The sequence below is a fragment of the Chrysemys picta genome, chromosome 7 (assembly GCF_011386835.1).
Source record: "Chrysemys picta bellii isolate R12L10 chromosome 7, ASM1138683v2, whole genome shotgun sequence".
Classification (NCBI taxonomy): Eukaryota; Metazoa; Chordata; order Testudines; family Emydidae; genus Chrysemys; species Chrysemys picta.
Window position 1 is genome coordinate 34,251,041 of NC_088797.1, and position 23,707 is coordinate 34,274,747.

A 23,707-nucleotide genomic window follows, 5' to 3' on the forward strand; every position below is an offset into this window, starting at 1 on the left:
AAGTGGCTTATCCTGGAAGAAGAGTTGGGTCTGGCATGCTGCAGGAGTTTCCTCACAGAGGCAGTTCCAAAGCTTGGGCCATAGAACCAGACCTGTGGATCCAGGCCAGGAGGCTGTGGTCCCATCCCTGGGAAGACTGAACTATGGGACAGGGAGGTGGAGATATGGCACTGTCCCTGGGAGATGGCACCATGGAGACATGTGGGGTTGGACATGGGATATGGCACTGTCACGGGGAGATCACACCACGGGGATGGGGGGCAGGGGACATGGCACCGTCCTGGGGACATCGCAGCATGGGGATGGAGGGGGAGAGGGAACATGGCACCGTCCCAGGGAGATCCCATCAGAGGGATGGGGAGGGGACACGGCCCTGTTCCGGGGTGATCGCACCAGAGGGATGGGGGGGAGGGGCAGGGGACACGGCACTGCCGCAAGGAGATCGCACCAGGAGAATGGGGGGAGAGGGGGGACAGGGGACACGGCACCGTCCCGGGGAGATCACACCAGAGGGATGGGGACGGGGCAGGGGACACAGACTGTCATGGGGAGATCGCACCAGGGGGATGGGGGGGAGGACAGGGGACACGGCACTGTCCCGGGGAGATTGCATGCGGGGGGTGGGGGGCAGGGGACACGGCATTGTCCTGGGGAGATCGCAAGAGGGAGATGGGGGGGGAAAGGGACACGGCACTGTCCCGGGAGATCGCAGCACGGGGACAGAGTGGGGCAGGGGACATGGCACCATCCCGGGGAGATCCCACCAGGGGCATTGGGGGGGGAGATCGCACCAGGAGGATGGGAGAGGGGCAGGGGACGGGCAGGGGACACGGCACTGTCCCGGGAGATCGCACCAGGGCGATGGAGGGGACAGGGGACACGGCACTGTCCCGGGAGATCGCACCGGGGCGATGGGGGGCACAGGGGACACGGCACCGGCCCGGGGAGATCGCACGAGGGGGAGGGGGCGGGGGCACAGGGGACACGGCACCGTCCCGGGGAGATCGCACGAGGGAGAGGGGACGGGGGCACAGGGGACACGGCACCGTCCCGGGGAGATCGCACGAGGGAGAGGGGACGGGGGCACAGGGGACACGGCACCGTCCCGGGGAGATCGCACGAGGGAGAGGGGACGGGGGCACAGGGGACACGGCACCGTCCCGGGGAGATCGCACGAGGGAGAGGGGACGGGGGCACAGGGGACACGGCACCGTCCCGGGGAGATCGCACGAGGGAGAGGGGACGGGGGCACAGGGGACACGGCACCGTCCCGGGGAGATCGCACGAGGGGGAGGGGACGGGGGCACAGGGGACACGGCACCGTCCCGGGGAGATCGCACGAGGGGGAGGGGGGCGGGGGCACAGGGGACACGGCACCGTCCCGGGGAGATCGCACGAGGGAGAGGGGACGGGGGCACAGGGGACACGGCACCGTCCCAGGGAGATCGCACGAGGGAGAGGGGGCGGGGGCACAGGGGACACGCTACCGTCCCGGGGAGATCGCACGAGGGGGAGGGGACGGGGGCACAGGGGACACGGCACCGTCCCGGGGAGATCGCACGAGGGGGAGGGGACGGGGGCACAGGGGACACGGCACCATCTCGGGAGATCGCAGCACCGGGACGGAGGGAGGCAGGGGACACGGCACAGTCCCGGGGAGATTGCACCACTGGAGCAGGAACACGTTGCTATGGAGACCGCGCCGCGGGGGAGGGAACGTGCTGCCGTTGCCACGGAGACCGCGGCTGGTTACTCACCGCGCCGGCCCCGGGGGGTGGGGAGCGGGTCAGCAGGCGGGTCTCAGCGCCCTGCAGCCTCCTCCGCACCCGGCACCGGCATTTCCGGTCCGGCCCGCTCTCTGGTCCGGGTCCCGTAGGTCTCCTTCGTCCTCCGCCCCCTGCAACTCACTTCCGGTCCGATCCCTTCAGCAGCTCCCCCACTTCCTGTCCTTATTGCAGGAGCCCGGACTCCTGGGTTCTAAGTTCCGGCCAATCACCGGCCCCGACAGAGAAGCGGTTCCGCGTCCCTCTCCACCGAGTGGACCGAGCCCCCCGCGGGAGGGGAACAGGCACCGCCCAGCCAGCGAGAATGGCCGGCGGCTCTGGCCTTTGCCAGCTCCGGGGCAGTGACAGAAGGGTCCTGAGCTGTCAAGCCCAGGAGTAGCCAGAGCCAGCATGATAGCGGGGGAGGGGTTTCTGAGGCACCAGTCGGGGGCAGAGCTGGGGTGATGGGGGCAGGAAGGGGTCCTGAGGCACCAGCCGGAGGCAGGGGGCGGGGGGTGTAGAGCTGGGGTGATGGGGTGGTAGGGGGAGGAAGAGTCTCGGAGGCACAGGTGGCAGGGGATAGAGCCAACCAGCGTTGGGACAATTGCAGTTTCTGAGCCACCACACCCAGCCCCAGCAGATACACCCAGAACATCACTTTTTTTTCCTCTCTTTTTATTGTTCATCTTTTATCAAAACATGAAGTCAATGACTGCTTCGCCCCTTGCAGGGCCAGGCCACCCGTGGCTCTGTCTGTCCAGCCATCTGGGGGGAGGAGGCAGTTTGGGAATAAAAAGACATGCCAGTGCCAGCTCTGCCCCTCTGTGCAAGGAATGCTACCCCACAGGCACCTGGACAGTGGCAGGGCAGGAACAGCAACATTGCAAGAGCCGAGGGAGGGCGTAGGGACGAATACTCCCGCCATTACCCCTCACTGTCACTCTTCTCCTGCCGGGAGAGGGGACGAGGCTGCCTTTGGGCCCAGTCCTAGCAGCTTGAGAGGCACCGTTAGCTCTCACTGTGAGCCAAGACGCAGCTAGTTCTTCCCCTTGCCCAGTCTGGATTCTGATCCCCACTGCCACATGATCCATCTGCTCCCTCACCACTATAAATACAAGCGACAATGAGTTGCTGTCATCCATACCTGAAACAGCAGAACCCTCCCCTTCCCAGCCTCAGGGGCAGCGCACCACCTGCCCCGCCCCTCCCCCCACCATGGGATGGGGGCAGGGGCTGCAGGAAGGTGGGGGTGCCCTCCCACCCCAGGGGTGGGATACAGGGAGGCTCCCTGCACATTCCAAAATTTGCTTCTGGTCCAGCAGCATTGCTTAGGGGACAGGCTGAGTTAGATGGGGCACCACCCATAGAGGAAGGGGAGCAAGAAGCGTGTGAGAGAGAAGTAGAGAGTCCCTCTAGGGCAGGAAGGGGGGTGTCAAAGGATCAGGCCAGCCAAAGTGTTTGGTCCCACTTTTGTGCCAGGGCACCTAAATGTTTCTGGAGAACTTGGTGACTGGGCAGCTGCTCCCGCTCCCACCTCTACTAGGAGGGGCCTCTGATCAGCAAGGGGTGTAGGACAGTAACACACCAACCTGGCTCCCAGCCCAAAGATTTGTCATTCAGAACCAGGAGCAAATATTGCTAGAAATTAGTCTATGAAGCAGCTCAGAGAAAGATAAGGATGGTAGGGGCTGGACACTCCCACCTCCCTGCCACCCCTACACTGTGAGGGCTGGGGGTGGTGGTGTCAGAACTCCCCTGTCTGCCCTTCTCAGAGGAGACCAGCCCTGAGATACAGAGAGAGGAGTGGGGTACTGCTGGCTCAAGGCCCCATTCCTGCCTGTGAAGGCTGGGGGGAGGGTGGGGGAGCATCATCCTTCACTCCAAGCCCCCCCCTCCACCCCCACGGTACGGCATTATCGCAGGGAGATGCTCCAATCGGCTCCGATGTTGATGCCAGGTTTGCGGAGAGTCAGGACAGAGGTCTCCGGCTCATGCTGGAAATCCAGGCGTGTATCAGCCATACCTGCAGGAGGGGCGGCCATTAGAAAGGAGAGTTCCCTGGAGCACTCTTCCCCACCCCACAACTTGGACCCAACCCCCACAGGATATTTACTGCCATCCCCCATGACTGGACCAGGAAGTCCAGAGGGCCCTTGGCCCTGTGCCCCCACTCACCAGGCTGTCTGAGGAAGACGGCGGCTGGCTTCCCTGCTCCCAGGATCACCACCCGCTCAATCCAGGCTGGGCTCTCGAAGACGCCTTTGGAATCTGCCGATCTAGAAAAGGGGACAGAGCCTGGGGGTCAGAGACTGCCAGATAGGGGGCAGAGCCAGGCTGTCCAGGGTGGGCAGCACTGCTAGGCCAGCACTGTATGTGGGGGGAAGGGAGGCTACCTGGCAGTCTGGGAGGAATTGTGGGCTGGTGCCATTTGGGAAGAGGGGTATCAGCATTGCGCTGGTGCGGCATGGGTACCAGCATCAAGGTGGGACGGTGGGGTGGCAGCCCAGCGCTGGGGGGGGAGAGGAGGAGGAGAGGTGTGGCACCAGTAACAGGCCAGCACCATGTGGGTACCTGGCTGTCAGAGTGTTGCTGGCAAAGCTGAAGTGGCGGTGCAGGTACTGGGCCTTGCTCTCGAAGTTGTACGTGTGCCCATCGTCAATGAAGAGATCTCCTTCTGCTGTACCCTGTGTGGAGACAGAAGCTGGTAAATAGTGGCAGGGTTACTAGAAAACCCCCACCTTGGGGCCCTGCATCACTCACCTGGGGGCTGAGTGCCACGTAGAGTGTGTAGGGGTCACGGTACATGCAGTCCGATGAGCGGCGTACCCGCTCCTTCCGCGGCACAATGCTCCCGCCCCGCTGGTACGCAGGGATCTGCAGGGAGAGGAGTGGTCAGTGGCCCTAGCCAGGGCTGCCCCTCAGGGCTGGATCGAAGTCATGTCCCTGGAGGGGAAAGGCCCCGTGTCCCATCGCTCACCCACTGAGCCAGCCAACCCCTCTATCCTGGAGCTGGATCAGAGCCACAGCCCCCTAGAAGTGAAGGCCCCCTGTCCCATTTCCCAGTGGGGATGCCCCTCCATGACTCACACTGCTCATGATGACAGGCACATAAAGCGTCTGGGGGGCATGGTGCTTCTGGTGCGAGTGGACATCATACCAAACCTGCCAAGAGAGGAGAAGTTACAGGGGATGCCAACAGCCAGTGCCCCATAGCTCTCAGCATCCTGCTGCCCTTCCACCACAAGCCACCTCCCTCCTCACCTCTCCTTTGCCAGGCAGGTAGACCTGCACGCCATGGGCTCCCTGCTCTGTCACTGGGTGGACCAGCAATGCATTACCTGGGGGGAGGACACAGCAAGGTCAGCAGCAGCTAGGACATGGGGTGGGAGGGGGAGAGAAGGGGAAGGCAGCACCTACCCCCCAGCCAGGGATCCCCATGGGCTGGGCACTCACCAATCAGGAACTGGTCATCAATGCTGAAGGTGGTGACGTCGTCAGGGTACTCCACCCAGAGCGGCCTGGAACAGAGCAGGGCATGAGGGGGAGACCAGACCCTGACCCCCATAAGCCCCTCAAGCTCCTGCACTCTGTTACGAGCAGTGCCCCTGCCCCGAGCCACCCCCATTACCCAGCAACGCCTCCCCGAACTCCATCCCCAGCCATGCCCTCACCCCAAGAGGTCCCACACTGTCCCTAGCAGTGCCTTCTCCAGTAGTGCTCCCACTCCATCCCCAGCCATGTCCCTGACCCTAGAGGCCCCCAATTACCCAGCCCAAGAGCTCCCGCATTATCCAGCGATGCCTGTGCCCCAAGATCTCTATCCTCCAACCTCTGCTCACCTCATGACAGGCTGGCCAGAGCGGTAGCTGTGGTAGAAGGTTGTGTACCAGTAGGGCAGCAGGGCATAGCGCTGGCGGACGGCAGCACGGATCAGGGCCTTGTTCTCCTCCCCAAACAGCCAGGGCTCACGCCGCACAGTGTCCAGGTGGGCATGGGCTCGGTAGAAGGGTTGGTAGGCGCCAACCTGGTACCAGCGCACCAGCAGCTCCGCATCCGGGCTCTTGAAAAAGCCACCCACATCAGCTGCAGCAGGACAGACAGGGCCAAGTTGAGTGCCTGGTCTGACCCCAGTCCCCAATGTCCCCCACCAACCTTCCTCCTGCCCCCTAAGAGATGGGGCTGTGGAAAGAGCCCAGTCTGACCCCAACACCCCACCTGCTCTGCCCAGCACCAGAGGTGAAAGCCTGACCCTAAGCCCCTCAGGCCCCCAATCCACTGAGAGACAGTGCCAAGGTAGGAGTGACCAGTCTGATCCCCAACTGCCCCCCACCTCCCTGTCCTGCCAACCCCTCGCCCTCAGCCACAGCCTGGAAGGAGAGCAGCCAAGGCCAGCCCTGCCCCATGCACACACTCACCACCGCAGAAGGAGATGCCTGCCAGGGCCAGGCTCAGGCACATGGGGATGGAGATCTTCAAGTGGTCCCACTCGGCCGCGTTGTCTCCCGTCCACACCGCGCCTGCGAGGGGGTAGGCGCCAGAGAAAGGAGTAAGGACACAGCAGTCCCCTGTGCTCAAGGGGGTTACAAGACTCCACTGACCCTGGGATGTGCAGTCTGGTGCACCAAAAACACTCGTGCCAGGTCTTAAATGAAAGCCAGGCTCAGACTAGTCATTGCTATTGGTGTGAAACGTATGGAGATACCACGTGAGATACCTGTGGATACTGACCACGCCGTCTGCCAGGCGGTACCCAGGCAGAGCTGCCCAACAGCTTTCCACCATAGCAGGTGTGCATTCACCTGGCTTATGGGCAGCATGTAAATAGAGCATTGTAAACCAACGCTGCAGAAGCCCCGATTGCGTATGAAGTCAAGAGCGGGGAGGGATGTGAAATCAACAGGGAGGTGGCACACTGCCATGGGGTGACCCTGGGGACAGACAAGGAAATTTGGGGGATAAAACGTGGCAAGAAGCCCCCCCTTTCTCCTTCATGTAGGAAGCAATTGGGCAGTGCAATCACATTCATTAAAATGATCACAACCAGCCTTGGTTGAAAGGCTGCAAAGGATATTCAGGGTGAGCGAAAGGGCTTTCGCCAGGAGATCAGCCTGCAACGTGTCTCAAGAAAGTGGGTGCTGCTTCTGGTTTGTGTGGGACCCTTTTGTCTCCGTTATCCTAGCTCAGTCTCAGTCCTGGGTCCCCTGAAAACCATCACAACCTCTTCACTACCTGCCCCCGCAAGGGGGCCGGGGGTCAGAGCGCCGCCCCCCCCCCCCCCCACACACACACACACACACTCACCGTAGCGCTGGGAGCCGGCAAAGAAGGCACGGCTCAGCACGAAGGGGCGCTCAAGGCCCCCCGAGCGCTGCTCCAGTCCCTGTGCTGTTGCCATTTGCTGCCGGAGGAAAAAGAGACCCTGTGAGGGTGACGGGCAGAGTCTGCCAACACCTTTCCCCAACTGGGACCTCCCCACTCCTTAGGGAAACCCCATCCCCCTGGGAGCCTACCATGGGGTTGCAATCCCCAACCCCAGGTGAGTGACACTCTTCCCCCACTGGGAACCCCCCTCATTGGGATCTCACCATGGGGGTGACTTCCCTATCCCCCTGAGCCATGGGCCAACCCTCCCGCCACAGGCTCTTGAGCTCCCAACACGCCTGGTGCCTCCCCACACCATGTAGAAGGTTGTGCAGATGGCTGTGCCCCCCAGGGTCCCCTCACCACGTAGAAGGTTGTGCAGGTGGCAGTGCCCCCTCCCCCCCCGGACCCCCCCACCACATAGAAGGTTGTACAGGTGGTAGTGCCCCCCAAGTGCTCCCCACCCCCTCACCACGTAGAAGCCGTAGAGGTTGTGCAGGTCGCGGTGCTCCCAGCCGCCCTCGTGCAGGGCGTCTTTGTACATGGTCACCTCGGGGCCGTTGAACACGGATGGTTCATTCATGTCGTTCCAAACGTACAAGTTCTCCATGGAGGCCTGGGGGATGGGGGGGGCAATGAGACACAGGCATCACCCCAGTCCTCCTGCCCCACCTGGGAAAAGCTGCTGAGTCAAGGGACAGCCCAATGCTGGACCCCCAACCTGAGTGTGGGGACAGCTCACCCCATGGCTCCACTCCCCGCCCATGGCCCCACTTCCACCCTACCTCATATTGGTCGTAGGAGAACATGCTGGCCCACCAGGCACGCATCTCAGGGTTGGTGAAGTCAGGGTAGCCAGACGAGCCTGGGGGGGAGGGGAGGGGGGGAGAAAATGGGAGGATTAGTGAAACCCTAGGAACTCCATGCCTAGCACTCTGCCAGGCACCCTCTCCTGGCCAGCCCCACCCCGACCCTGTCCCGGGCCACAGCCCTGTCCCCCATCCTAACAGCATCCCCAGCTCACCTGGCCAGCACCAGCCTTCATAGTCGCTGCCATCCTTGGTCTTGACATAGAAGCCACGGGAGCGGATCTCGTTGTGGACCCGGTACCCGCTGTCCACCTTGATGTGCGGGTCCACAATGGACACCATCTGGAGGGAGGGGCCAGAGACTTGAACCGGGCACCCCCACAGTCCGAGGGGGGGAGGGGGGTCAGGCAGAGCAGGGCATTCCTTGCCATTCAGGCTGGGCTCATGGCCATGTACCCCTGCAGGGACCTCACAGAGGGCCTCCTGCCGGCAGCCACCCCAGTGGTTCAAGGTGGTGGGGACATCTCCCCTTCTATCTCTTGGCCCAGGACGCTGCAGGGCTGGGGGAACCGATTGAGGTCCCCAGTGAAGTAGCCCCAGGGAGTGCAGGTGGGCGCTGGCAGGGTCGGGGAGGGGGGTGTTGGTGAGTGTGCACCAGAGAAGTCGGGTTGGGGCAGGCGCCTTGCTGGGTGGGCACAGAGAAATTGGCTTGGGGGAGCGCCGGTGGGGTCAGGTTGGGGGGGGCATTGCTGGGCAGGCACCGGCAGGGTAGGGTCAGGGAGGTATTGGTGGACGGGCGCCGGAGAAGTCGGGTCGGAGGGGGGCATTGGTGAGCGGGCGCCGGAGAAGTCGGGTCGGGGGGTGCGCGTTGGTGAGCAGGCACCGGTGAAGTCGGGTGGGGGGGGCGCGCATTGGTGGGCAGGCCCCGGCAGGGTAGGGTCAGGGAGACGTTGGTGGGTGAGTGCTGGAGAAGTTGGGTCAGGGTTGGGGGGGGATTGGAGGTTGGGGTTGGTGGGCAGGTGCCGGAGAAGTCGGGTTGGGGGGGGGGGGGGGGCATTGGTGGGTGGCCGCCAGAGAAGTCGGGTCGGATCAGGGGGGTGCACGTTGGGGAGCAGGCACCGGAGAAGTCGGGTTTGGGAGGGATCAGTGGGTGGGTGCCAGAGAAGTCGGGTTTGGGAGGGATCAGTGGGTGGGTGCCAGAGAAGTCAGGGCGGGGCGGGCACCGGTGGGGTTCTCACTTTGCGTCTCTTGGCGGCCAGGCGGCCCAGCATGTTGCGGGGCTGGGGGAACTTGTTGGGGTCCCAGGTGAAGTAGCGCTTGCCGTCGGTGTGCTCAATGTCCAGCCAGATCACATCGCAGGGGATGTCGTGCGTGTCGAAGCCATCATCCACGGCAGCCACGTCCTCCTCGTCATTGTAGTTCCAGCGGCTCTGGTGATAGGCCATGGCAAAGAGCGGGGGCAGGGCCTGTGTGCCTGGGGGAAATAGGAATCAATACATGGGGCGCCCCACCCACCCCATGGAGCCACCTTTCCCTTGCACCCAGATCCCCTGACAGGGCTGTGTAGAGACCCCCCAGCCTGGCCTGACACAGCCCTCCCCCCCACCCCCACGGACCCATCAGGGTCACATAACCCCATCCCCACTTCTCTGTGCCCATCAGGGCCGCGTAAACTCTTCCCTCCTCCTGTACCCGTCAGGGCCGCATAACCCCTCCCCTGGTCTATACCCACCAGGGCCACGTACCCCCACGCACTGCCCTGTACCCACCAGGGCCTTGTGGCCCCCTCTCCCTCCCACCTGTACCCGTCAGGGCTGGTAACCCTCCCCCCACCCAGGCCTCCCACCAGGGCCACGTACCCCCACCCACTGGCCTGTACCCACCAGGGCCTTGTATCCCCCTCTCCCCACCACCTATACACATCAGGGCTGGGTAACTCCCCCTCCCTGGCCTGTACCAGTCAGGGCTGTGTACTGCCTGAAGACATCGGTGGGCGCAGGCCCCAGCAGCAGAAAGACATCGATGATGCCGCTCTCCGACATCCAGCGCACATCGGTCTGGGGGGTCTCGCCGCCTCCCTGCATGTAATCCAGCATCTTCCCAAACAGTGTCTGCAGGGGGAGTCATCAGCAATGGGGTGTAGGGGAGTACCCGCTCCCCCACTGTCCCCCCCAAACCCCTCCACCCAGAGCCATCCCCCATCCCCACGCAGTACCTCACTGGAACCACCTTCCTTCCCCCCGTTTGGAACTACCCCCACAAACACTATCCCCCCAGGAGACAATTTCTGAATCCCGCCCTGCCAGCCCAGCAGGAGCCAGTGCCCCCATACCTTGCCAGCTGTGTTGGAGCTGATGTCCACCCAGGTCTCGGCGGCATTGAGCCAGAAGATGCCCAGGGTGCGCTGGGTGTTGTGGGCCAGCAGGAGCGGCACGGAGCCATACAGTGCCATGGGGTTGTACAGCTCATATTGGAATACATCCAGGTTGTAGAGGCGGTACGGGTCACCCCCCCTGCGGGGACACGTCAGGTCACTGCCCTGCCCCTCCCATCTTCAACCCTGAGAGGAACAGCATCCCATCCCCCAACAGTCCCTCAGCCTCCTCTCCCCCCAGCCCCAACAGGAGCAGCACCCCTGCATCGCCCATGGGCCCAGACAGGCACAGAACCCCCCGCAGCGCCAATGGGCCCCCTCCTCACTCAGTGGTGCGCAGGCGCAGGTTGTCGGCGTGCTCCGGGATCCCATAGACGTGCTCAAAGCCAGGCAGCGAGAAATCCAGCCCCACCGAGGTCGGCCCTGGAATGAGAGGGTCGTGATAACGCTGCAGCTCTCAGCAGCCCATGGGGTCTGCCAGGCCCTGCCCAGAAAGGGACCTCCTTGCCTCAGCACGATGCCCCCATGCTGGCTGTGCAGGCTGGGGCCCAGCGTCACTCCCACTGCCAGTGCCACCACAGCAAAAGGCTCTATGGGGCAAGGTAGGCATGGGCATTCGTCTCCTCCAACCAAAGGGCCTGTCCAGCCCAGTAACACCCTCTCTGGGTCAGATCAGTGGGCCCATCTAGCCCAGTAACACTCCCACCCGCCCCGATCAGAGCAATTGGCCCGTCTAGCTCAGTAACCCCCACACTCCAGATCAAAATAATTGGCCCGTCTAGCCCCACACTACCCAACGGTGGGGTCAGGATGGCTCTCACCATTGGGCTTGCTGTCTGTGTGGGTCTTGAACGTCTCTTCCCAGGAACCCAGCTCCTCTTCAGCCCGGTTCGGCCCGTCCGACACCTCTTCTGACTGAGTGGAATGGAAGTTAGACAGGGGAGCTGCAGGGATGAGTATGGGTGCCCCCAAGCTCCCATTCACATCCACGGGGCACCCTTCTGGGGGAACAGGCCAGCCTCCACATGCATGGGGCACGGTAGGCAAGTCCTCTACGTGCCTTTGCACCCAGTTACTGTTCAGCTACCCCCTCCCACAGAGACTCTACCCCCTCCGCCATACAAGTCCCCCCAACCACAGCCCCCTGAGTCTCTGCACAGGGCCCCCACCCCCTGCTCCACACGAGTCCCCTTCTCTTTCACACACCTTTGTGCTCTTCTCACTGGACTCCTGGTCCCCAGGCAGAGCTGGCTCGGTCTCCTCCCTGGCTGCCCCGTCCTCCGGGGCTGACTCCTTTGGCTCCTCCCTGAAAGAGGCAGAGGGAAGAAGAGCCGGCTCAGCACCTGCCCCGGGCACCACTAGGGCATGGCAGCGCCAGGGATGACGCCCCAAGCTGGGCACAGCAGCATCTCCAGGGCAGGCAGGCACCATTAGTCTCTAGAAGCAGGAATCACTCACGCACAGGCTGGCACCAGGTTAGCGGGGACGGGGGGCGAGAGGGGACAGCCCAGCCTAGATGCACCCAGACTCTGCAGGGAGCCCCCTGACCTGACTCTCTCCCTCCGAGCAGAGTCTTCCCTCTATGCCAGGGAGGGTGCTGCCCCCACCCTGACGCTCCACAGTCCAGGGGGCTGGGTCTCCCTGCTAACATACTCGGGGCAGGTCTCATCGCCCAAAGGGAGAGCAAGCATCCCGCCACCAGCAGGGTCCTATGGAGTTAGATGGCTGGGGCATACAACGGTGTAAAGGGGGTTCAGAGAGTCTCAGATTGGGGCTACAATACCACGGTGAGGGAGGGGACAGTGCCAGGTGTCTCCCAGCCCCAGGGCAGCCCCTTCCCTGACAGCATTCATTGGAAGATTGGATTCAGTCTGAGGGGGGCAGGGCTGGGCTCACCTGTCCCTGCCACCACCACCCCCCGGATACAGCCACTCCCCCTGCATGGCCCCTGGGGCAGGGCACAGACCCTCTCCCCACCTGATCCCCACTCCTTCCTCCCCCAGGAGACACAGCCCCTCCCTGGCCCACCCCCCTGCCCTGCCTGGCCCCCAGGGGGACAAAGCCCCTCCCCAACCTGCCCCCCTGGGAGGAAACAACCCACAAACAGATTCTACCTGTCCAAGTCCACAGAGCCCCCATGTTACCTTCCCCTAGCTCCTGCAGGTGGCTGCCCAAGCAGGCCCCTGCCCTGAGCAGCTAGGGGGTCCCATGCACCTGCCGGCTCCCTCCCTGTGTGTGTCCTGCCTGCCTGGCACAGCCTGCCACCGGGGCAGGGATTAAGTCACTGAGGGTCTGGGGAGTGCTCAGAGGGAGCAACCCCCCCCCCCCCTCCCCGACAATGAGACAAATCTGGACATGGTGGGAGGAGTAAGGGATTGGTCCCAGGGCTCCCCAGCTGTACTACTACAGCCCCCGGCTACGGGCGGGTTGTGGGGGTCAGAGACAGTAGCAGAAGCTGTGGATTTACCTATAGAAAAGGCTCTTGATCTTATCCCACAAGCTACCGACCGAGCTACTAACTTTATCCGAGAAACTGGGGCCGGGGGAGGCACAACCAACAAAACAGAAACAGCGAGAGTCAGTGCATGGAATTCCAGACAGAGAGATCCCCGCCCCCCCTTCACCTGCCCCTCACCAGGCCCTGCGCCCCAAGGAGCACAACAGATGCAGCAGGGACTGCTCCCCCTCCCAGCTGTGCCTCCTAACAGAGTCACAGCAAGGGGCTGGGTCCCAGCCCCTGCCCCCTCCAGCCCCCCAGCGACCAGCCTTGAAACCAGCCCCCAACCAGGGTCTCCAAAGAGAAGAAATCGAGGGGTTTGGGCTGTTCATCAACAGCTTGAACATGGACGCTGCCTCACTACAGTGCCCCCCGTGCTGGGAGAGGCCAGGGCTGGAGTAGCTGGGAGCTCTCCCTGCAGCCACCGCACTGGCCCACCCCCCTATATGCCCCCTGCCGGGAGAGGCTTGGACTGAGCGCACTAAGCTGAATGGAAGCTGGTCACCCCTCAGGGATCAGAACCCTGGTGGCTCTCAGGGACACAGCCCCACCTGCAGGGAGGCACTCACAGCTGCCAGGGCTACGGGCTGGAGAGGCCCAGAGCTGAGCTCCCCTCCCCCGGTACTCACGAGTCCTTCCGATGCCGCAGGTGCTCAAAGTGCAGCAGCCCACGGGGGTTGACACTCAGCACCAGCTCCCGCCCCTGCAGCAGGTCCATGCGGAACGGCTTCCCTGTCAGGATCAGTTTGTGTCCAGAGTCGCCCAATGAGAGCTCCACACTGTTCTCATCCCGGCCCGTCACCGCCAGCCTGGGGGGCAGCAGAGAGGGGATGGAGGGCAGAGATATGGACAGGGGACACAGCTAGCCTGCAGGGCCAGAGCCATGGGGGACCCCCTGCCCATCCCCCCATATCTGCATACTCAGGGAGCACAGCTGGAAGAGCAGGCCCAAGGGTCCCCCGCTGTTAGCCCCACAACTCCCCCAAGCACAGCAAAGGGGGTCCCCCTCCCTGCAAGGCCTCTTACCAGGTGGTGGGTGGGTCGTGCACCAGCACATCAGGCACCTCGTAACGTGGGCGCAACGGGCTCAGCTCATTGATCTTGATGCGTGTCATGTTCCCCTGCAGCCCGTACAGCTCCAGCAGGAGTGGGACCTGGGGAGAATTAGTGTCAGCCTCACACCAGTCCCAAGGCCTCCCCTCCCCCAGCATCCTCCATCAGGGGACACGCCAGTCTCCCTGGCCAGAGGGAACCCTGGGAATCGCTTTGAAGAGCTGGGGAGTCGTGCATCATCCTGCTGTGCGGGGTGGGAGGGGCATGTCCTGGCTCCCAGCTCTCCTGCTCCAACCCACTGGCTCCCACTCCCCTCCCAGCACTGGGAATAGAACCCAGGAGTCCTAGTTGCCAGTCCCCTTGCCTCATTAGGCCCCACATCTCTCCCAGAGCTGGAGACAGAACCCAGGAGCAGTAGTTAGTCCTAAATCTGAAGGTGCCGTAACGCCAATAAAATACTGATTTCCTTACACAAGAATTATTAAATGAATTCACATTTTAGTTGTATTCTGAATGGCTAAACCAGGCCTGGCTGAGGACTAGCAGGTTATCCGAAGTGATGTGTCCAGATTAAAAACAACATACCCAGACACACACACATTTATGGTGGGGGGGTGCCAAACCCGTGCGGATAGGAGGGAACTGAATTGAGGGACATACCGGCGACTCCAGAGAGGTCTGGCTGCATGTCCTGGCTGCTCTAGGGTTACCCTGCTTGAGTCCTTTCCAACAAGGTTCCTGCCAACCTCTCCACCGCAACTCATCTGGCCACCCCAGTCTCTGCTCAGTAACCAGCTGTGGCCTCGGCAGCCTTTAGTCTCCAGCTCTAATGCCACCCCCCCAGGACTCACCCACATTGTGTCCTGCTCACTCCAGGGCACACAGACCCCCCCCCGACACACACACCCTGGCCCCAGAGCTGAGCTGCCCAGATGCAGCGGCTCATGTGACCTGGCCAGAGAAGGAGCTGTCAAGCCCCTACCCCGGAGGGTGAGGGTCATGTACCTCTGCTGGCTGCACTAGACGCTGCCACTCGCTCTGGAGCTTTGCGAAGTCCAGAAGGACCATGCGTGCAACATGCTGCTCATTGTGGGTGAGCGGGTCCCCCAGCAGCATGGAGGCTCAGGGACCAGGCCCCCTTACGGCTCAACTACAATATTGCCACTGCTGCTGAACAGTACCAGAACAGCTTCCAGTGCGACGCCGCCACCACCGCCAAGAAATCCTGACTCCCACCCAGCCTCTGCTCTCATCAGACCCAGGACCTGCATCTCAGGGCTGGGCCCTAGCTTAGCCACAGGCCTTTCGAGCCCCCACCCCGAACTGGGCCCCCCTCACCTTATTCACTTCGTTGACAAGCTGCAGTTTCATGGAGTCCTGGCTGAGCTGGAGCGACTCCAGCAGTGCCCGGTAAGGGGAGCTCCCGGGCTTCACACTCCTCTGACGCCTGGGGACAGGGGGAGGGTTAGAGCAGCCAGCGCCAGGTGCAGCCTCCAGGGGAGTAGCTCAGCCTGGCTCCCTGCTCTCCAGATCCCAACAGCAGCACAGCTTGTTTGTATCTCTGCTCCCTGCCCTGGGGAGAGCTGGGGGGAAAATCCAGGCTGGGAGCTGCACAACAGCCCACCCCCCACGGAAACCCACTGCAAGGGGGAGTGGCCAGAGAGAGCAGCAGCTCCTGGTCCCACCTAGGGGCCATGATCCTCCCAGCCCGGTCCCCTCCACTCCTGCTGCCTGCCCTCGCTGTTCCCCCTTTGCTTTGTTCAGCCCTATGCCCCTGCCCTGCTACTCACTTGCAGAAGGAGCTCTGCTCACATGTCTTGAAGTTGCTCCTGTCCACAGCAAAGGCAGCAGCGAGGCAAAGAGCCATCCAGGCGAGAGCTGCCATCCCCAGCCTGGAAGAGAGCCGGGGTCGGAAGAGGCGAGCTCTGGGGAATGCCCAGCCCAGCACATGGGTTTCCCAGAGGGGGCAGCACTGGTTTCAGGGTACCCAGCACCTGCCCTGAGTCAGGGACAGCATTGGCCCCTTGCTAAGGTTAATGCCAGTGTGTGTGTGGACGGGGATGGGACTTGGGGGGAATTAATGCATCTGCATCAGAGTTAACCCCAGTGCCAGGAGAGGAGAGACAGCACTGCCCCCCTTACATGGGCACCATGGGTCGCAGGGGGCAGTTCAGCACAGGTCCTGCCCTAGGGGCGCCCACCTCCAGCACTTGGCACTCAGGACAGGGCAAACATAGCCGGCAGAGCCCCTCATCCTGCCAGACTCTTGTGAGAAGCCCATTTCCCTACTTCCCAGGGCAGAAGCCTCAGGTGAGCCAGATGAGCCATGGGACTCATTAAAGGACCTGCTATTGGGTCCCTCTGCCCCACGGGCCCCTCCGACATGCAGGCAAGGGGCACTGGGAGAGGTTCTACCTGGCAGTCACCCTCGCAGGGGCAGCTCCTGATGCAGCAGGGGGAGAAGGTGAAGGACAGGGTCCCTTCACGCTGGCACGGAGCAAAGGGCACCTTCCTGCAGGAAGCGCTTGCGACACAGGCCGCAGGGCCATGCAGCACCATGTGAATGGGGCTTGCTACTCGGTGCCAACCAGCCATCCTGTTACAGCATGAACTCTTCCCCCCTGCATCAGGGCAAATCCCAGCGCTGCGGGTCTGGACTAAAGGGCCCCAGCAGAACTGTGCATGGGGAGCCCAGTGCTGGGACAGCAGGGGCTGCAGGACAGGACTGAGGGGCACTGGCACAGGTAGGGATCAGGGAAGGGCTTTGGCCACACGAGCCTACCCATTCCTTCCTACCTGGCCCCACTACACCCCTGGAGCCCTAATATCGAGCCCCCTGCCACCAGGGCTAATGCTTCCCATTATCCTGGGGAGGGGAACAACGCCCCCAGACCTCCACTCCCAGGGCTGTTCCCCCCACAGTCCCTCCCTGCCAGAGCTGGCCCCCAGCATCCGCTGGGACAGGGGATTTTAGGGCAGCAGTCGGTGCAAAAGGCAGAGGTGGCTCGGGGGGTGGGGGTGGGAAGGGATTTTCAGGAGCTTGAAAGCCCCTCACCCCCTCCCCCCAGGAGACAAGGGAGCAGAAGGTAGTGGACAGCCCCAGGGCACTGCCAGCCCAGGCTCTGAACCAGCTGCCCTGGGTGCAGTTAGCAGGTTCTGGCTGGACCCCAGTGGACGGACCAGAGCTGGAGTCTAGGGGGCAGCCTGAGCTTTGGTTGGGGGTGCTGGTATTGGGGGGAACGGGGGGGGGGGAAGAGCTAATATCTGAGGGAGGGTTTCTGGGGGCTGAGCACAGAGCATGTGTGGGAAGGGGCTGGTATTTGGGGGTCTCTGGGGGTGGCCAAGTAGAGGGTAGTTGGGCTGGGACAGGAACCGAGAGGAGGGTGTTTAGGGAGGGGGAGGGGCTGGTAGTGGGGGGCTCTAGGGTGGGGGCGGAACAGGGGGTGCTGGGGGAGAGGCTGGTATCTGGCGGGGGGCCCTGGGCCGGGCGGGGGAGGGGGGACGGGCTGGTATTTGGGGGGCCTGGGTCGGGGATGGTCTCGGGGGACCCAGGACTGGGGCCGGACTCGATTGGGATTCGGGGCCCTAGCGGGGGCGGGTTCCTGCCCCGGGGGGTTCTGGGTACCGGTTCCCCGCCGGCCCCCACTCTCACCTCTCCGACGCCATCTTGGATCGAGCCTGACCCCGCACACAGCCCCCGCCAGCACGGCTCGGTTCCCCATTGGCCCGGCGCGGCCTGAGCCCCTCCCCCCTCCCCGCTCGCCCGCCAACCTCGTTGCTGAATTATTTGTACAGGCCCCGCCCAGGTCATGAATATTAATGGTGTCGGTCCCGGACGCCCGGGTCCCGTTCCGTGAGGTCCCTGGGCTACAGCCCGGATGTTCCGGGCCCCAGGCCAAGGTGACGCCCAGCGGCTGCTGCCCACGCCCAGGGGGTCCCCTGCCCTGGCGAAGGGATCCCGGCTCTGCTCAGTCCTGCCTGAGCGCTGTGGGGCCGCGCACCGCCGGCCCAGGCTCCTGAGCTCGGGCAGCACGTGGCCAGCTGGGGGTGCTGACACTTCCGCAGGGTCACCCTCGTGGAGACAGAGCCTCCAGCTCCGGGGAGCCCAGCAATGCTGAGGGGGACCGAACAGGCAGCTGGGGCAGAAGTTACCGCTGCCCCGTGACCCAGACACACGGGGGCTCAGCTCAGAGGCAAGAAACAGATCTGGCTCAGTCATCGCGGGAGGAGGGGGCTTCCGCTGCCACCCGCACACACAGTCCTCACCACATACCTACCTCCCCTCGCCCCTGCGATCACACAGCTAGTGCGAGGCAGAGCTGGGAATGGAACCCAGGCATCCTGCCCCCCCACCCCATCTTCTGCTGGCAACACATCCAGTCACAACCCCAACCCACTCACACCAAGTCCATGTGCACACCTCTCTCAAACACAGAGGCCCCCAACATGCCTCCGCTCCTCTGCTATAACTTCCTCAACCCCCAAGCTGCAGGTCCTGGGGCCTTACCCCCACCCCCCAACACCAACTGCAGGGGCAACAGTCCCTTCTCAGTCTTTATTTTGAAAAGGAGAAGGAATTGGCAAAGGCAACAGCAGATTGAGCTGTGTGGGATGTGGCACCCCTTTGTCCCCCTAAATAGCTGGAGTCTTCAGACAATTCCTGTTCCATTGATCCCAAAGCAGGATGTGGTTGCCGGCCATGACAATAGAGAGATGGTGGCTCGGAGGATGATTGAGCCAGGCTGCGCCAGCACACAGCCCCTGCTAACCACAGCAGAGCCCATCCAACAGTGGTAGATGGAGGTGGAGGCTGGTTTTGGCCCCTGGGTGTCTACCCTCTGTTGAGACCCCCTTGTCCACAGCAGCTCTAAAAATAGAGCAGGAACAGAATCCACCCAGGCCCAGCTCAGCAGCACCAGGGAGTGGGGGGAGAAGGTGGGCTGGAACAGAAGTACTGAACACATCTGTATCCCCCACTTCCCACCCCCAGCCAGTTTCTCTAGCTGGGTCCCAGGGCAGAGACATGACCTTGTGGCCCTGCTGTAATTCCCCCACAAGGGGTGGGGAGACAAGAGCCCAGCAGCCTGGGAGCACTTGCAGTGAGCTGATGGGGCCTTGGGACCTGCTGAGCATGCTCAGTGCCTCACTGTGGGTGGCCCAGGGCCCTTCACTACCCCAGGGCAGCCGAAACCTGGGCCATCAAGCCCCTTGGAACCAGAAACTAAAGCTCCCAGTCCCTGAGAGAAACTGACAAGGGGGTGGAGTTTCCCCAGTGCCAGCTGCACCAGCTCCTGCCTGCAGCTCCAGCGACTGTGTGGGAGGTACCATGACCCCCTCACTGAACCCTGGGAGAATTTTACAGTTACTCTTCATTGATTAAAAAAAAAAAGTCAAATGTCCCATCCCCCCCCACTCAAGCAGCCACTGCAGTGTCTTAGGAGTGAGGCAGGAGCTAAGTCTGGGACTGTCCTGAGATGGCAGGGGTGGCTGTGCCGTGGGAGGAGTCCAGGACTGTCCTAGGATGGGGGGGCAGCGCTAGGTCTGGAAGCGCCCTGACAGCAGCCCCAGGCGGTCGATATTCTTGTGCAGCACACTATGCAGCACGCAGAGGTACTTCCCAACGTCACAGTCACGGGAGAAGTCGCGGAAGAAGAGCCCCTTATCGGCCTGGAAGGTGAACTTCTGGGGCAGGGGGCTGTTGTCCCGCATGTAGTCCCAGACGCTCAGCAGCAGCAGATGCACCTCGAAGGGCGCCAGCTGGTGGAAGATCTCGTGCATGTTGCCAAGCACTGGCGGCAGCAGGGAGCCCTCAGCCATGCAGGCCACCAGGGCGCAGGAGGCGTGCAGGTGCCACGGTGAGCTGGTGGTGTCACCGTGACGTGAGGCCTCCCAGTGGGCCATGAGGGTGGCTAGCAGGCCACGCAACAGCACGGAGCAGTAGCACAGGGCTGGGGGGCCGGCTGCCACCAGCCGCAGCAGCTGGAAGAGCAGCGGGTTGTCACGGAAGCGCCTGCAGATCTGGATGTCGCGCTCCACCGTGCTGCGAGTGTGCTCCTCGGGCGGCCAGCCCAGCTCGCTGTTGGTGACGTCGGGGCAGATGCTCTCCACCAGCACCACAGCCACTGCCTTGGCTGCCTCGGGGTTGACAGCCACTGTGTGGGCCGGGGGTTCAGGCGCACCGTAGCGCCCGCCCCGGCAGCAGCGCAGCAGCAGGCTCAGGAAGTTCTGGACATTGTGCACAATCTCTTCAGGCTCCTGCCGCCGGGCGGGCTGGGGTGGCTTCAGCCCGCGCCCAATCACCCCGGCATGGAATACTGACCACACACTGCCAGAGAAATTGACGGCAGTTGTGAAGCGCCGGTTGATGTCCAACAGGGAGATCCTGGTGCCTTCCAGGCTGGCATCATCCCCAGCAGACAGCTCGGCCAGGCCTCCAAAGAGCTCAGCATTCCCTGGGTGCAGGGCTCCCTCCACCAGTTGCTGCAGGATGGCCTTCATGGCAGCTGGAGAGGCCCCACTAAGACGGGAGAGCAGCCGGGTGCTGTAGCTGATGCCTGTGGGGCACTGGCGGTGCAGCACCAGGAAGAATTGGTGCACGGCTGAACGGATGATGACAAGCAAGTGAGCCGGCCGGATGGTCCGGGGCAAGGGACAGACAGAAAGCAGCAGGGAGGCAGCCTCGGCCACTTCAGGATTGCGATGCAACAGCAGCTGCCCGAGGTCATAGAGGTGCAGAGAGAGGACAGCCCCTAGCTGGGCGCTCATGGAGGCAGGGCCCTCCCCCTCCCACTGCACAATCAGGGCCAGGTTGTGGAACAGCTGCACCATGTGCTGCTCCGACAGCCCCCCCATGTGGATCTGGCACACGCACTTCTTGACAGTGGCTGGTAGCAGGTCGCTCATGCAGGAGCTCAGCACAGCGTAGAGCTGCGTGGCCAGGCCCAGTTCCTCCTGGCTCCGGGACAGCGTCAGCAAGTAGAAGAGGGCGTCAGTGGTGCAGCTGGGGGTGCAGTAGACTGAGAGGAGCCCCAGCAGCTGATGCTGCCACAGGAAGCGCTTGCGCTCTAGCCGCAGCGTCTCCACGCAGAGCTCCCGCACGTGGCCCTTCAGCTCATCCAGGAAGGGCACAGCCCGGGGCGGGGCGTCCCCCAGGCTGGCCGAGCCCCGGTTGTACACCAGCTTCTGCAGGTTGAGCAGCAACAGCTGGATGATGCGGTCACAGGCCTCGCGCACACTGTCATGGACGGCCAGCCCTGGTGTGGTGATGACCGAGGCTGGCATGGCCGTGTTGACCAGGAACTGCAGGATACGGTAGGCCCCTGCTGACGTCTGGCAGATGAGATGCACTACAATGCTCACCATGTTCTCCAAGTCCTCGCGGGGCAGTGCAGCGAAGTGCTGGTGCAGCTGGCTCAGCACGCTCGGCTTGAGGGAGTCCACCAGTTCGGAGGAGATAGTCCCCAGCAGCATGGGCGACATGACGGCCAGCTGCAGCAGGAAGGGCACTGTAGCTTTCTGCTGCTGGTCACGCACGGGGCCCAGGCTCTCGTGGAACATCCGCAGCAGCTCCTGCTTGATGCTGTCTGAGTGGCGCGAGGCCAGGTGGCCCAGGATGCCCACCACCGAGGCAATCTTGGGCACCCGCTTGTCAGCGGCAGTGGGGAAGAGCAGGTCGACAGGGGCTGCCCCGTGGACGCAGAAGTCCTTGAGGCCGCAGGAGAGGACGCGGCTGATGATGGTGTTGGGGAAAGAGGAGCCAATGTGAGCCACCACCCAGTCGAAGTGCGGAGAATGCTGCACTGAGGTGTCCAGCAGGGCATCCACACAGGCATCGGGGCAGGTGCTGATCATGGAGGACAGGCACTGGGTGTAGATGTCCATCAGCGTCCGAGTGGCCTTGCACGACATCCACAGCTGCAGCAGCTCATTGAGGCTGGAGGCGTGGGGCACACCATGCCGCCCTGCGTACTTGCTGCTCAGCTGCCCCATCAGGTCTATGGACCAGGCTGAGACCACAGGTGCCCAGGCCTTGGGGTTCATGCGGACAAACTCAGACAGCACATTCTGGATCTCTTGCACAACGTCGTCCAGGTTGGGCCCCTGAGCCCGCCTGGCACCCAGCCCTCCCTCACTGCTCTCCAGCTCCAACAAGTAGGTGCAGACATACTCATCGAAGACATTGCGCAGATGGTCCAGCACGGCGCTGCGCGCAGGTGGCAGGCTGCGCAGCAGCAGGATGGCACAGCGGGCATGTTCCTTGATGGTCAGCTTGTTACCATGCACAGGGTCCACACCGCTCAGGAAGGCTTTGATCTCCTGGGCCAGCTCCTGGGAACTGGGAACAAGAGGGGGAAGCATGGATAGCATCAGGCTGCAAGCAGGGATGTATGTTCCAACCTCCCCTGAAGCCTGGATCCCAAGTCTCCTCACCATCATCCTCATCACCAGCTCTCATGCTATCGGGGGGGTGGGGGGGACTATCTAGTGGGTGCACTTGACTCAGAACCAGGGCATCTGGATTCAGTTCCTGGCTACAGTGGGGATGGAAAGGGTGCCATAGGGATAAGTGAGCATGAGGCACCGCAATATTGCAGAGATGGAGAATATATACGTATCTAGATAGCAGCCTGACATCCCAGAAGGATTCTGAGCTCTGGAGCACAAGATGCGGGACCCCAAAATTCACTCCCACGTGGTTTTAGCACCTGGAGAGATGGGGGGTCTACTGCACTGTGGGGGGCGGGGGAGGGGAAGAGGGAGAGCAGGACCAAGGATTCTGGAGTGGCCGCCAGTCATTCATCCTATGAAGGGGTCGCCAGCCTGCAGTTCCCTTTCTCATGCATTAGGAAGTCTATTATAACTACATTATATCCTACAACCCACTGGGGCTGGGCTTTAAACCTTGCTCCCCCAACATCAAGCAGCACCTGATGACTCAGGAGAGAACAGACCTATAAAGCTATCATGGGGCTCCAGGACTTAGAGAAGAAGGGGATTTCAGGAAGGGATTGTGATCAATCCCTACTTGGTAGGGAGGTACCTAGCTGGGGCAGTTGGATAGCCTGGTCAGATGGGTTGTGGGCCTACAAAACCTGGAGAAAGGGGAATTTCCTGCTTGGGAGGTCCCTGCCAAACAGCAGAGGGGTCCTGGGGATTCTGGCTGGGGATCAAATTCCCCGGGTAGAGGTGGGGATTATGGGGCTCCAGGTGAAGGGGGCAGTGGGGATTTCCTGCTGGGCAGCTGGAGGGAAAGGGTCCCTGTTCCTGGGAAGTGGGATCTGGTCAGGAAGGGGTGTGGGGAAGGAGGAAGGTTGATAGGTTCAAGACCCCAGACGAGAGTTCCCTGTGGGGGGCTTTGCCAGGGAAGGCAGGGTCCCTGTGGGAGGGGTTGTGGCTCTGGAGGTTTCCCTATGGGGCATCCCTGTTCCTGGGGTTCCCAGTGAGAGGTCCCTGCCCGGGGGGGAGGGGCTGTGGGACTCAAGGCCTCGGGGGTTCCCAGTCGGAGGTCTGCTTGGGGGCTCCCGGTACCTGAGCGGCGGGTGGGCCCCATGGGCCGGGTTCTGGGGCGGCCCTGACGGCGCCGCCCCCGGGGGATCGCACAGCGCTGACATCCCGGGCCGGGGGGGGGGGGGGGTCCCGGTGCCAGCACTCAGGCTCGCTCCACGCCTGCGCACGGAGGGAAGGTGTCACAGCGAAACAGCCCCTCCCACACCCGGTGCCCGATATGAAGGTTCCTGCCCCGGTACGTTGGGGAGATGATGATCAGGCCAGGGAGGGTGCAAGGTTGGTGGAAATGGGCTAGATGGGGTGTCTCATTAGGGAATGGATTTGGGAATCTGGCTGATGGGTT

General features: G+C 62.7%; 3 protein-coding genes across 9 annotated transcripts in view; all 3 read right to left on the reverse strand.

The window, feature by feature from the left end:
• The window catches only part of B3GAT3 (beta-1,3-glucuronyltransferase 3), an 11,614-nt gene extending 9,715 nt beyond the window's left edge, over positions 1–1,899 (reverse strand). For 3 of the 6 annotated variants that reach the window (XM_005289248.4, XM_065551161.1, XM_024110663.3), the window contains exon 1: positions 1,758–1,897. The gene's annotated coding sequence lies outside the window, so the exon portion shown is untranslated. Of the gene's footprint in view, positions 1–1,757 lie in introns of all 6 variants that reach the window. The other 3 variants (XM_005289250.4, XM_005289249.4, XM_042849623.2) reach the window with 2 other exon arrangements.
• Positions 1,825–17,624, reverse strand: GANAB (glucosidase II alpha subunit). Of its 2 annotated transcripts, XM_005289252.4 has the most exons (25): positions 17,510–17,624; positions 15,648–15,749; positions 15,196–15,304; positions 13,831–13,958; positions 13,434–13,613; positions 12,775–12,840; positions 11,514–11,613; positions 11,129–11,222; positions 10,634–10,730; positions 10,266–10,446; positions 9,891–10,044; positions 9,172–9,407; positions 8,149–8,275; positions 7,910–7,989; positions 7,597–7,740; positions 7,065–7,161; positions 6,179–6,280; positions 5,603–5,846; positions 5,217–5,281; positions 5,025–5,101; positions 4,851–4,925; positions 4,524–4,637; positions 4,335–4,447; positions 3,939–4,039; positions 1,825–3,786 (listed from the first exon to the last, which is right to left on the reverse strand). In XM_005289252.4, exons 1-25 carry the CDS (start codon positions 17,521–17,523, stop codon positions 3,677–3,679), a joined length of 2,910 nt encoding a protein of 969 aa, XP_005289309.2. In that variant the 5' UTR covers positions 17,524–17,624; the 3' UTR covers positions 1,825–3,676. The 2 variants fall into 2 exon arrangements, with proteins under 2 accessions (XP_005289309.2, XP_023966434.2); XM_024110666.3 differs by lacking the exon at positions 12,775–12,840.
• A 774-nt stretch (positions 17,625–18,398) lies between these two features.
• Positions 18,399–23,557, reverse strand: INTS5 (integrator complex subunit 5). The gene is made up of 2 exons (XM_005289254.4): positions 23,386–23,557; positions 18,399–22,192 (listed from the first exon to the last, which is right to left on the reverse strand). The coding sequence occupies exons 1-2, from the start codon at positions 23,466–23,468 to the stop codon at positions 19,393–19,395; spliced, it is 2,883 nt and encodes a 960-aa protein (XP_005289311.1). The 5' UTR covers positions 23,469–23,557; the 3' UTR covers positions 18,399–19,392.
• Positions 23,558–23,707: the final 150 nt, after the last annotated feature.